The following is a 13,604-nucleotide window of genomic DNA, read 5'->3' on the forward strand; positions in this document are numbered from 1 at the left end:
TATGAAACATAAGTGAATTTGGTGTTTCCACTTACGTCTCATTCCCAAGATATCTTATACGAGGGGCCTTTTAAAAGTTCATGGAAAATGTACATCATAATTTAATTTTCTATGAATTTTTTGAAACTCCCTCATGTATGCAAATATTCCACAATCTGAAAAAATATCCTGAAATCCTGAACACTTACTTTTCCTGTCATTTGGGATGGCCTGTAGTTAACAGGCCATCGTTTCAGAGTTTTGGCAGTGGAGGCTACTTTGATCCAAAGCTATCCCTCTAACACCTTGAGCGGAGAGATGCATTTTCCTGGGTCTGTTTTTCAGAGCACGCTGGCGTCCGTGAACATCCAGGCTCTTCCAGACAAGGGTCAAAAGTTGTTCAAGCAAATACAGGCGCTGGAGGAAGCACTCAGCGCTCTTGCCCTCACCCTAGAACAAGGTAAAATGAGCTCTGTTCCAGAACGCAGGCTTGCTCTAACTTTTGGGAGGCCACTTTGATGAAGAATGTGTTGATTTATTCACTGTTCCATGTTAGTATCTCCCTCTGAGCTTGCTTTTAAGTTACACTGTGATTTATAAAAACTTTCTCCTGTTTCCTGTGGCGTAAGCTCTCTTTCCCATTAATTAAGCACCTGTTAAAGTACTGTGTTCTCTAGGAAGCCTACCCCAGCTCACTGGAATGGTGATTCCACCCTCTCTTGACCTCTCCTCCACACCTGTAGTCCCTTTTCTTTTCTGAACTTTAACCTCTTCCCTTATTTCTTGAACAGGAACCGATGAGAAGAGCAGCAGTCAAGTACCACAACCGAGTAACTTCACCAAAACTACCACTGACCCTCCCCGCTTGGTGCCTCCCCTACCACTTCCGGGTCGTGATCTCCAACCTGTGGGTTCTCTAGGACTAAACACCGCTGGAGAACCAGGTCAGTGCTGTGGAGGTAAGATCCAAGGGCCTGCTCCTGCCGCGAACACTTGTGATTTCAGTGCTACCTATTGCTGTCTGCCCATGTGAAGGAGAAGCCATTCGTGAGTTGTAAGTTGCCCATATGATGAAGAATGAGATGAGTAGAGCTTTGCACAGTGTTACTCAGCTCTCGGTGAGGGCAGAGACTGCCTGTTCACCACTGAATGCTGATCAGTCAGCCCAGTGGCCAGCACACAGGAGTCATGCAGGCAGTATCTGTAGGTGAAAGCTGTGGTTCCTAGTGTTATGAGGTAGCTAGACCAGTAGATAGTGTGTGTGTGGATTGTGTGTTTGAGTGTGTGTGTGTTCTAAGGCAGAGTAGAGGAGTGACATGAGTGAAGAATGATAATAGACCCACAGAGAGCATTAGCATCCAGTTCAGCTATGTGCTTCCATCCTGAACTTTCCAGACAACTTTGAATTCAGAAGTAACTGCAGAATGGTAGCTGGTGTTGTGGTGCAGCGGGTTAAGCCGCTGGTTGCAACAACACCGGCATCCCATATTGGAGAATTGGTTCAAGTCCCCGCTCCTCTGCATCTGAGAAGGCAGTAGAGGATGACCCAAGTATTTGGATCCCTGCTGCCTATGTGGGAGACCAGGATGGAGTTCCAGGCTCCTGGTTTGGGCTGGCACAAGCCTGGCTGTTGAGGCCATTTGGAGAGTAAACCAGCAGATGGATGATCTCCCTTTCTCTATTGCTCTGCCTTTCAAATCAGTGAATAAATCGAAGGAAAGAAGGAAGGGAGGGAGGGAGGGAGGGAGGGAGGGAAGGAAGGAAGGAGGAAGGAAGGGAGGGAGGGAGGGAGGGAAGGAGGGAGGGAGGGAAGGAAGGAAGGAGAAAAGTAACTGCCGAATGAAGATCCCAAGTAGAGCCTTAAACATGAGTGTTTGTTATGATTGGTTGGTTTGCGGATCGGGAGACAGGAGCACAGGTTGGCCGGCAGTGACTGGAAAAGCCAGAGCTAGTTCCCTCCCAGCTGAGAACTGCTAGGGATGTAGAGTTGAGAGCAGTAGCTACCAAGAGCGATGAGCAGTAGACTCAGTGCCATTTGAAGCTAAGGTCACCGTAAAAGGGAAAAGAGAAAACATACTTCCTCAAGTAGTGTAGCACTCTCAGCTGCTCGGGAGGGATTTTGAGGGCATTGCTCAGTTATTACCATTATTCAACAAACTGGGCCCGAGTCACCTAGGGGAAATTAAGTCATGTTAGATTATTAAAGCAAGGATGTATGTGACTTGTTTTGGAAAGAAGTCCATACAAGTAGTTTTTCATTTTAAAACGTTTTAATATTTTTCATTTGTTTAGAAACCTCTTATTTGGAATACTTCATCCCTAAAATTGTAAGGAGCTGAGGGCCCATAGTTGTTAACTCGTTGCTGTAGATGTTCTCTGTGTGGAATGAGTGGGTTGGCAATGCTGAAGTATTTCCCAGTACACTGTGCAGTGAGCTCGGGGCCCACACGTGGCCTTTTCTGTCGCTGACTTTTCCTTCTTTGCATCCAACTCCAGGGATGTTTCCTTCCTAAAATACCGGATACCATTGCCTTCTTTGCTGCCATTTCTTCAGTGCTAAAAAGAGCCATCAGAAATACCATGGGTTAGCTTGTTCTTGTCCTTATACTTTCTGTTATTTTGCCCTGTAGTGTAATAATAGTTGATGTGATTTTAGAAACAGCAGGTGGGTAGAGAGGAGCCTGTGAGACTAGGTGAGTCTCCAGGTAAGAATTTTTAGACAACTGTGATCCATCACGGGGCCAAGAATTCCACGCCTCTTTGCAGCTCGGGCCAGGACACAGTTCTTGGGACACCTTTGGGTAACACCTCTTTGTATGCAGGCCACAAGAACCAAGACTGCCTTCACGCAGTGTGGAAAATCACCAGTGAAGCCATCGATGAGCTGCATCAATCCCTCGAGTCCCGTCCTGGAGAGACAGCTGAGGCAGAAGATCCGGCTGGGCTGAAGGTGAGCCCGGGCAGACTCAGGCCGAGTGGCCCCCCTGAGGAGATGGCACTGTGAGTGTCCCGGCAGAGCGCCATCTGGATACATCTTTTCCATGGATAGATAGCGACTTTCCTTGTAGTGTTTTCTCCTTTCATGTTGAGCAGTGGGAACAATAGCAAAAAACCCTGTAAAGTAGTTCATAACGTTATACGTTTCTATAGCAGTCAAGGATGCCACAAGCATGCAGAAGAATTGCTGTTGATAGGGACTAGCTGGAGTGAACATGCGTGTACCACATATGTAAAACAGGGAGTGAGGCCGGCGCCGTAGCTTAACAGGCTAATCCTCCACCTTGCGGCGCTGGCACACCAGGTTCTAGTCCTGGTTGGGGTGCCGGATTCTATCCCGGTTGCCCCTCTTCCAGGCCAGCTCTCTGCTATGGCCTGGGAAGGCAGTGGAGGATGGCCCAAGTCCTTGGGCCCTGCACCCTCATGGGAGACCAGGAGAAGCACCTGGCTCCTGGCTTCGGATCAGTGAGATGCGCCGGCCGCAGCGGCCATTGGAGGGTGAACCAACGGCAAAATGGAAGACCTTTCTCTCTGTATCTCTCTCACTATCCACTCTGCCTGTCAAAAAAAAACAGGGAGTGACCTTAGTGTAAGATAAAGTGCATATTGCAGCATACATAGACTGTATACAAAGTACAGAAAGGATTCAAAATAAAGGCAAAGTCCCTCTCTAGGCCACTCGTTATTTGTGGCCTGCCTACTTTGTGCCTGAGAGGAACTATACGCCTTCCAGACAGCAGGGAGGGTAGTAACAAAAGGCTGTAAATAGAGGGAATGGCGGTTAGAGGAGGATACAGAGATGAGATAATAAGTGATGATCAGGTGTCGTCAGTACCCGTGCTGGGAGGGGCAGGTGATGGCACTGAAGAGGGGGACCCCCTCGCTGTGGAGTATGGCATTGGCAAAGGGACTTAGATGTGAATCGCTTGACAACATCGTGGAACCACTGTGACATTTCGAGCAGGGATGTTTTGTGAAGGTTTTCTCAGAGTCCAGGGCTAACTGGACTACAAAGGGCCTGCGAGAGAGACTGCAGCTAGGTTACTGAAATCTGTGACCAGCAGTACAGACGGGGGCGACTACAGAGAGGCGAGCCCAGTTAAAGAGACAATCAGCAAACACCCACGGAATGGCTGCCGAAAGCAGGGCGGCCCGTCAGAGGTCTTGGTCGCGAGCAGTAGAGAGGGACACTGATTCAGCAGACAAACTGGGGATTCTCGCTGCAGAGGGGGCGAGGGCCTCTTAATAGTCCTGCTGGGCATCCGCTGTAAACCAGAACGTAAACGCGAGCAGAGCGACCCGGTCAGAGGGTGCCCTGGATGAGAGGGAGCGGGTGGGAGGACCTCACGGTGGGACGAGCGGCTCGTACGCTGACAGCTAGAATATCGAGGGCAGCGCTTGCAGAAGATGAAGGAGTGGAGGGTTCGTGGAGCCCCCATCTGCCTGGGTAGGAATTTCCCTTCCATCTGGTGTTTTCCCTTGTCAGGTCCCTCTGCTGCTGCACCAGAAGCAGGCATTGGCCTGGTTACTCTGGCGGGAAAGTCAGACGCCACGTGGAGGAATTCTGGGTAAGTCTGCTCTTTGAGGTAAGTGCCCACATTTCATGGAATGCTTGTGTGCTGATACTCTGTGTTGTTTCATTAGATCCTCTCAACAGCCCTGTGTGGCAGGTACAATAATCTCTTATTTCACAGATGGGGAAACAGGTATAGAAATGCTTAGCTTGCTCAGACTCCCACAGCTGTGTGATCAGAGGTGTTGGTTGCAAGCAGCAGCAGCCACGTTTGGCTGAGTAAGCCGAGGAGGTGTCTATTCTGTGGTGGCCCCCAAGTCTCTGGGAGATGTGGCATGCCAGGCTGGAGGCTGCATTTCCAGGAGCAGTGGCCACAGCCACGTCACAAACTGGGTGTCCTAGGAAAGCGGCATGGCTCCTTTGCTCCAAGCAGCAAAGGAAACCATTGTCACCTCAGGGTCAGACATTCCACCCCCACTGCTCCCTGCAGAAAGGACTTCCAGGAGCCTGTTCCCAGTACCACTTACATGGGAGTACCAGTGCCATGTGAGTACACCTGGTATAAAAAGCCGGGCCACGTGGCCATTGCCTTAGTTGCCACAGAAGATAGAAGGGAAGTTTTCCATTCTGCTTGGGGACTTGTCTGGCTAAAGTTCTCCAAGGTGCTCTCTTTAGAAAACATGACAGCGTCCTCATTGGCTGTTAAGTGACTGTGTGGGGGTCCTCAAGTCCACCCCCAGGCTCACTGATTTGCTAGAAAAACTCACAGCATACAGTCATGCTCATGGCTGTCATTTATTACAGTGAAAGGATTCAGAGCCAAGTCAGCACAAAGAGGCACCCAGGGCCCAATCCAGGGGAAGCCAGCACAAGCTTCCGGAGTCCAGAGTAGAGGCACACAGGTCCCGCTTAAGTCTCCCAGTGAAGTGATCCTCACCAGAGAAGCCTGTTAGAGATCTGGTGCCCATGGCTTTTACTGGAGGCTGGGCACATGGCTTTATTTAGCCTGGCATATACCAGAAGCCCAGGAGGAAAGCGGGTGGTCAGCATAAGCTGTATTGTTGGTGCAGTTTCGGCAGAGTGAGCTACTCCCATCAGTTCTTAAACAGTGAGGACTCTCCCTCCATGGCAGCCAAAGCCATCTTAGTGAGCAGGTCCTTCAGAGGACAGCAGACAGGCTTGCCGTGTTAACCTTCAGCACGGTGGCAGAGCCACGATTTGAACAGAGCCCCTGCTCTGGCATTGTACTTGCCTTATGTCAGTGATTATTTTGGGTGAGTTTAGTTTCTTGATGACCAAACCTCAGTGTCATCATCTGTTAAGATGAGCATGCATACATCTATAGGATGTAAATGTTAAATTAGGTAAACTCGGTGACAAGCGCAATGACAGTACCCAAGAAATGTCCCTTTACGTCCTTCTCTGATGGTTACGTTAAGGGGATTGTTTCGAGTTAGCTTAACCCCATGGATGTGCTAGCACCAGTAGAGGTGGGGGTAGGATGTATCTACTGGAGTTTGTTTGCTTTTGCAGTCAACAGAGAAAGACTAAGCAACACTGTCAAACTGGAATAGATATCAATCACTGTGTTAGGTAGGTAACGATATGACATGGAGGCTAGAGAAAGATCCAAATTATTAGTTTCAGATTTTATAGGGGTTATAGTAACTATCTTTGATCTAGATCTCAAAATAAATTTTTAGAGGTAGAGTTCACTTAAGGAATGAGGAGAAAGAATCCATTAGGATAGGCAGAGCGCAGTGACTGGAATGGGACTGACACCACAGAGAAGCAGGGGTGCATGTCTGTCAGTGGTTTCTTCTCTTGTACTTGTGCTGATTCTTGGCCATAAGTAATTAACTCCTTTAATTTTGTTTTTATTTTCCAGCGGATGATATGGGTTTGGGAAAAACCCTGACAATGATTGCCCTCATCCTGACCCAAAATAATCAAGAGACAAAGAAAGAAAAGGACAAAAACGTGGCTTTGACATGGCTTTCTAAAGACGGTAGACAAAAAGCGCCTTGTTCCTCTATCATTTGAACCAGCAGAGAAGAGCAGTTGTTAAGCTACACCTTGGTCATATTTAATTTATCTGCTGGAAAACCAGAATTAGATTACTTTCTTATGATATTATTGCTGATCTGGAGTATGCTAATTATAAGAGATCATTTCTTTTCCTTTTAAAATAAAATTAGATTGGTCTGTGATTAAAATAATTTAGGGAGAAAGCTAAGGCTCTAGAAGACTTAGTTTAAGCATAGTAATTATTATTTTTGTTTGTGTTGAAGATATAACTACAGGGTACATCCAAATTAATTAGTGTATTTTTTTTTTTTTAAGGATCCACCACAAATTCACATTTTAGGCACCATAGCAGAAGCTGTTTTCCATGTTTCTGAAATTTCAGGCTTTTCCAGATTATAGATGATTTCTAAACCTATGTTTTTAAAGTGTAATAATGTTGGAAGTACCTTAAAGGTCACATCTGTTACACATAGATAACGCTGCTAGTAAGTCATCATGTACACAAGGACAGCTCTCAGGGGGTTACACAGATAAAACGCCCATGGCCATGTGCTCTCAGGGCCTCCACTGACCACTGTTGCTGCTGGCTCCTGTCCCCTGTGGGCAGAGGGACGTGTGCACACACAGATGAGGGGCGGTGGCACTAGTGCTCCATCACTCCCTGCTTCCAAAGTAAGGTTTGCACACCTTAGAAAGGGTTTTGTACTTATATTTTAATCCAGAAGGATAATGTTATACTTTTCTGAAAAAAATAACAATACTCGTAAAGAATCAACTCGGGAGGGTTAGGGAACAATCTAGCCTTCTACCTGTGGCCAGGTGAAAGTGAATTGCTGTCTTGGACACTACCCACTGTCTTCTTTAGCTTCCCTCTGTGACAGTTTTATAAGAGAAAATAAATCATTAATTGTTTTGCTTTAAAAGACCACCTCCTGCATATCCTATTCTAGAAAGGCTGTGTGTAGAAATAAGAACAACAGTTAACAGTATTGGTTGTGGGAGCAAAGCCAGTCAAGAGAAAGGGGTAATGCTTTTAAGAAGTTACAGGCTATTTAATGAGTGTGACGAGGTATTGATTTTCCCCTCCTCTCAAGACACCACTGACTTTGTCTCCCATGGGACACTGATCATCTGCCCCGCTTCCCTGATCCATCATTGGAAGAATGAGGTAGAGAAACGTGTGAACAGCAGCAGACTGAGAGTCTACCTCTACCACGGGCCCAACCGGAACCAGCACGCCAAAGTGTAAGTGCAGAAGTGTCACGTGCAGGCTCACAGGTGGTCAGCCCCTTGCCTTAAGGATCCCTGTTGACTTTCCTGCTCTCTGATTTTTCGCTTAGTCAAGCCTCATGATATGTGGGACATTAAACAACCTATACCCTGTACTGGGAAAGCAAGTGGTCTTTTGCTCTGTCCTTTGTCACTGTCCCCCCAAAAAGCTCCCATGTGGGGAGGCCTGAGGTCTCTGGGTTATCAGCCAGGTGGCAGCAGCATTCCCTGGTAAAAGATGTATTGCAAGCATGGTGGCCAAGTTCTGATTCTAAGTTCACATTCTTTTTCTGTTAGTGGGAATGGAACCAGCCCCATCTTACAGAGCATCTTGATATAATACTATAGTGGTCAGTTGCCCCTGGCTGATTATATATGTATTTTTATGGCTGTATTTTTCACACATCTAAGAAGCTTTAGGCTTGTGTGTGGGGTGATTAGACCCAACCGTAAATTCCTGAAGGGGGATGCTCAGGGTAGAAGAAAGGAAATGTTTCCCCAGATGGAATCTGAGTTATTTTTTCTTTCTTTCTTTTTTTTTTTTTTTTTAAGATTTATTTATTTTGAAAGTCAGAGTTACACACAGAGAAGGAGAGGCAGAGAGAGAGAGGGGTCCTCCAACCACTGATTCACTCCCCAAATTGGCCTAAATGGCCAAGCTTCCTCCGGGTTTTCCCAAGGACTTGGGCCATCTTCCACTGCTTTCCCAGGCCATAGCAGAGAGCCAGATAGGAAGTGAAGCCGCCGAGACCCAACCTGGCACCCCCATGGGATGCCGGCAGTGCAGGCTACACCACAGCCCTGGCCCCACTGTGTTTTGGCTTTAGAGGAGTTATTTTCTGTCGTAATTGTGATGTGAGGATCTAGGTTGAATCCTTGCTGCTTGAATCATGGGTGAGAACGTAGTTGTTGCTGCTGCTAAGGAATCCCCGCCCCCAGCCTCTGCTAGTGGCTGTTTTATCTGCTGAAGTACAAGGCAGCAGTCCTGCGGGAGTAAACTACCTGACTGAGGGCCCTCGGCCCAGGAACACTCCCTCTGTCCTGGTGGGCCCCACAGCGGACGAAAGGTACCAGGACAGCCTCTGGGGTGTGCAGGCCTTCCCCAGCGTGGAGTACTATGTGGGGCCTGTCTTGGTTCTGAATTTTTATGGAGAAGTAGATTGGCTCCCACTTAGTTTGTACTTTGAGGATAACTGGTCTGAAATCCAGAATATGCTGCAGGTTGGCTACCCCTTAGCTGATGCCTACGTCCTCAAGTGTTTTGGACTTTGAAATTTTCCAGGTTTTGGAATATTTACATAGATAATTTTGCGGCCAGTGCCGTGGCTTAACAGGCTAATCCTCCGCCTTGTGGCGCCGGCACACCGGGTTCTAGTCCCGGTTGGGGTGCCGGATTCTATCCCGGTTGCCCCTCTTCCAGGCCAGCTCTCTGCTATGGCCCGGGAAGGCAGTGGAGGATGGCCCAAGTCCCTGGGCCCTGCACCCTCATGGGAGACCAGGAGAAGCACCTGGCTCCTGGCTTCAGATCAGCGAGATGCGCCGGCCGCAGTGGCCATTGGAGGGTGAACCAACGGCAAAAAGGAAGACCTTTCTCTCTGTCTCTCTCTCACTATCCACTCTGCCTGTCAAAAAAAAAAAAAAAAAAAAAAATTTGCAATGTTAACACTCAGAAAGTGTCAGTTTTGAGAACATTTTGGGTTTTAGATTTTTTTTTTGACAGGCAGAGTGGATAGTGAGAGAGAGAGACAGAGAGAAAGGTCTTCCTTTGCTGTTGGTTCACCCTCCAATGGCCGCCTTGGCCGGCACACCATGCTGATCTGAAGCCAGGAGCCAGGTGCTTCTCCTGGTCTCCCATGCGGGTGCAGAGCCCAAGCACTTGGTCCATCCTCCACTGCCTTCCCGGGCCATAGCAGAGAGCTGGCCTGGAAGGGGGCAACCAGGACAGAATTCGGCGCCCCAACCAGGACTAGAACCCAGTGTGCCGGCGCCGCAAGGCGGAGGATTAGCCTGTTAAGCCACGGCGCCGGCCTGTGTTTTAGATTTTTGAGTTGGGGTGCTCAACCTGTGGCTGACTGATTGTAATCATTCCTGATTATTCTTGCTTGTTGTGATCCTTAGGCAACTTGTAGACCTTGCTGTCTCATGGAATTAGGCATGTCATTTTTATCAAAAATGTTGACTGAAGTTCTCTGAAATATACAATATTAAGCTTCAATTAAGAATCTTTACATGTAAAGAATATAGGCAAGGTAAACTGAAAGCTTATGTGAAAGCCAAACAAATTGGTTTTCACAAATCCACTGTAGAGGAGTGGGCTGGGGGCATGGAGGTTGGTGGGGTGGGGCTGCGGGAAGCACCAATGGTATAAAGTGAACAGTGCTTTGAGGGTTTCTTTCTTCCCTGAGACTGTAGAGTCATCCATCTCAAATCAGTATTAAATGTGTATTCCCAACCCTATCCTACCTGCTATTGTGGTCAAAGCATGTCCAGCTTAATATGACCCTAGCCAGAGATTTGCAGTCAAGTGCTCTACCACTGAGCTATACCCCCACTAGCCAGAGATTTGCTTTTCTGACTCATTAGATGGGAAGAGGGAGGCTAGTCTAGCTATAGTGAGGTGCATTGATTGTAAAATTGATCAGAAGTGAGAGATAGGGAAGCCAACTGGGGGAATTTAATGTCTCCAACATTGTGTGTGTGTGACAGAGAGAAAGAGAGAGAGAGACAAAAGTTAACGAATGCTGCTCTTTCCAGCCATAGGCATCTTTGTGAAGAGATCATCTCCATCTCTCTAATCATCCCAGGGCGTAGAGGGATTGTTTACCATTTGCTCTATGTTGTATCTATGCAGCCTCTCGACATACGACGTCGTGATCACTACCTATAGCCTTGTGGCCAAGGAGATTCCCACAAAGAAGCAAGAGGGCGAGGTCCCAGGTGCAAAGCTCAGTGTGGAGGTGAGGCTTGGGGAAGGTAGGGAGGTGGAGTCTTCTAAGCCACACACCACGTGATGGGAGTCTTTTTGTAGCCTTGGAGGTGGCAAAGGTACCTTCCTGTGAGGGCAGGAATGCTGCAGCTGTGCTTCCTGTGGAAACGACTGGTTCCTCCCTGTGTCCAATCTCACGTTCTACATAGCCACCTCAGTGATAGGGCTGATACTCGGCACAGTGTTCAGTTATGTTTTAGAATCAGAGATGACTACATTGCAGTGTGGTGGTAGTACATAAATATAGGGAAGCCTCCTGTTGCTGTTTTTATTTTAGAGTGTTTGGGACATAGTCTCATACACTTTTTATCTTGCTATTAAGATATCATTTCCCGCCTCTCCTCTGCTTGCCAGAAAAAGCAGTTGCAAACAGCAGGGCTACCCATGGGCCAGAAGCTGAATGATAGCCACAGACCCCTCAGACTTTGCCAGTGGGTCCCAGGCCATCTCAGCTGTGTGCTGTGAATACTGGGAGGGCTTCCCCCTCCCCCTCCCGAGATTCAGTGACATCCAAGGACTGATCTTCTGTGTGAGCTCTTTAGTACAATAAGGTGTTCAGAGACTTCTGTATTTGGGAAGATCTCTAGAAGGCTTCTCCAGATTATGACCGATCTGACTTCCCCCAGATAAAGAACTTTTCCAGATTTGTCAGGGACTAGCCATTGCTCTCAGGGTAAACTCAGCATTCCTGTACATGCTGCAGTAGGTCCTGATGACCTTGCCTTCCCTGAGGTGCCCTCCCCGCTCCCACACCCTGTGCCCACCGGGAGCTCCCCGCGGGGCTCTGCACACTCTCCTACCCTCATTCTCCCTCTGAGTGCGAGGGCGTCTCCACCCCTCTTCCTAGGGTAGTTTTATGTTTGTTTGTTCTGCTTCAGGATCCTGTCTGGATTACTCTTCCCACCCTACCACAGTTCGAGTGAATGCCTCCTGTAGTACCTTGTGTTTACGCAGGTCGTGGCGCTGCATTTGTTCAGCGAGTACTGAGCGTCCGCAGGGTGTCCGATGCGGTGTCAGCGGTCAGGGACGCAGTGTGGACAAGTGCAGCTGGGTCCCCACTGCTGGAGTCTGAGCTTCTTGAGTCGGAAATGTCCTTTATGTCTGGCTTAGTACCTTACGTCTAGAAGTAGACCTTTAGAGCGGTTGTAGGGACTCTTAGTGAGATTTACTAAATATTTTATTGAATGAGTGAATTTGCAGACTCAGCACAATGTAGTCCTTACCTCGGCTGTTGCTCAAATGTGGCCTGAGAGAATAAATGAAAACTTTCTAGAAAATCCTTTATTCTTTGGCATCTTAAGCTCGAGGACTGAGACTTTCAAGTTATTTATTGATTTGAAACTGTATTCCTACTCTTGGCTTCTTTTTTGTGAAAAAAATAAATAAATAACTAATTTGAAAGCCAGAGAGAGAGAGAGAGAAGAAAGTGAGCTCCATCTGCTGGTTTACCCTCCAGATTCCCATAAAGGTCAGCTGGAACTGGGGCCAGGGCAGGGCTGGAGGTCGGAGCCAGGAACTCAGTCCAAGTTCCCTACATGGGTGGCAGGAATCCAGTTATTGAGCCATCCTGCTGCCTCCCCGGGTCTGCATTAGCAGGAAGTTGGAGTCAGATATCAAACCCAGGCGTTCTGATGTGGTACATGAGTGTCTTAACCGCTAAACACCTGTTCCCTACTCTTGCTTTTTCAGCTCCTATTCAGTGTAGCTGATCTTAGCAAATTTGAAGTTAAAAGGGAATCCTCAATATCTGCTTGTTACTTCTCTTTATCTCCTTGAAGATATGTACATCATCCTTACTGTTCTTGGGTTCCCCTTGTGTTTCTTCCAGGGCATTTCAACACCTTTGCTTGGAGTAGTCTGGGCTCGGATCATATTGGATGAAGCTCACAATGTTAAGAATCCCCGCGTGCAAACATCCATAGCTGTGTGTAAGCTGAAGGCGCATGCCCGTTGGGCTGTCACTGGAACCCCCATTCAGAACAACTTGTTGGACATGTATTCCCTGCTGAAGTGAGTAACTTCCTATCTCATGATGACTCCATTGTGTGCCAGATGATCTCATGGAGCAGATGGCAAGGCTGTCAACCTTTAGAGAGCAGGAGAATTAATATTTATGAGATGGGATCTGTGGATTGACTGCCTGATATAGGACTTTGATTACATCCAGCCCCTACACAGGCAAAAACACAGGACAGGTGGAATTAAGGGAAACAAAAGTCATCTTTCTTTAGTCCAGTGAATGTTTGGGGCTGCCCTCCAGTTTATTTGAAGCAAAGAGAAAAGAATGCTGATTTTAAAATACTTCCTATTATTCAAGTTAGCCCATAACAGGATGTGGAATGTCTTTGCTAACCTTTGAAGCTTTAGGAATAAATTCTAACTACTGGCTATATGTCCTGTTGTGAGGATATAGACATTGTTAATGGGAAATCTTACATTTTTAGAATGTGGTTTTCATTATTGACTAGGATCCTTTTGATCAGGTTAACAGAGAGCTTTGCTGTGAAATGCAGTTTTAAAAACGATCGGATGACAGATGTAACGGAAAATCTGATTTATTTTTCATATTGTATCTCACTTTGAACCTTCACTCTTTTCTCCCCTATTTCCCCTTCCCCACTCTACGCCCTCCGTCCACAACACAAAAGATTTCTTCGTTGTTCTCCATTTGATGATTTCAATCTGTGGAAAAGTCAGGTTGACAATGGTTCAAAGAAAGGAGGAGAACGGTTAAGTATTTTAACCAAGAGCCTTTTGCTGAGGAGAACAAAAGACCAACTGGATTCCTCTGGCAGGCCTTTGGTAATCAGATGTGTTCCTGCCCCCGCAGCG

At 47.3% G+C, this 13,604-nt stretch overlaps 1 protein-coding gene across 2 annotated transcripts in view; it reads left to right on the top strand.

Annotated features, from left to right (window-relative positions):
* TTF2 (transcription termination factor 2) overlaps positions 1 to 13,604 on the top strand; it is a 45,453-nt gene that overhangs the window by 17,816 nt on the left and 14,033 nt on the right. The window contains exons 6-14 of one of the 2 annotated variants that reach the window (XM_062192048.1): positions 325 to 439; positions 771 to 923; positions 2,802 to 2,929; positions 4,463 to 4,544; positions 6,378 to 6,497; positions 7,612 to 7,762; positions 10,638 to 10,743; positions 12,601 to 12,782; positions 13,421 to 13,574. In XM_062192048.1, coding sequence (XP_062048032.1) covers positions 325 to 439; positions 771 to 923; positions 2,802 to 2,929; positions 4,463 to 4,544; positions 6,378 to 6,497; positions 7,612 to 7,762; positions 10,638 to 10,743; positions 12,601 to 12,782; positions 13,421 to 13,574 — 1,191 coding nt within the window. Of the gene's footprint in view, positions 1 to 324; positions 440 to 770; positions 939 to 2,801; positions 2,930 to 4,462; positions 4,545 to 6,377; positions 6,498 to 7,611; positions 7,763 to 10,637; positions 10,744 to 12,600; positions 12,783 to 13,420; positions 13,575 to 13,604 lie in introns of both variants that reach the window. The other variant, XM_062192047.1, reaches the window with a different exon arrangement.

The sequence above is a fragment of the Lepus europaeus genome, chromosome 5, assembly GCF_033115175.1.
Source record: "Lepus europaeus isolate LE1 chromosome 5, mLepTim1.pri, whole genome shotgun sequence".
Taxonomy (NCBI): domain Eukaryota; kingdom Metazoa; phylum Chordata; class Mammalia; order Lagomorpha; family Leporidae; genus Lepus; species Lepus europaeus.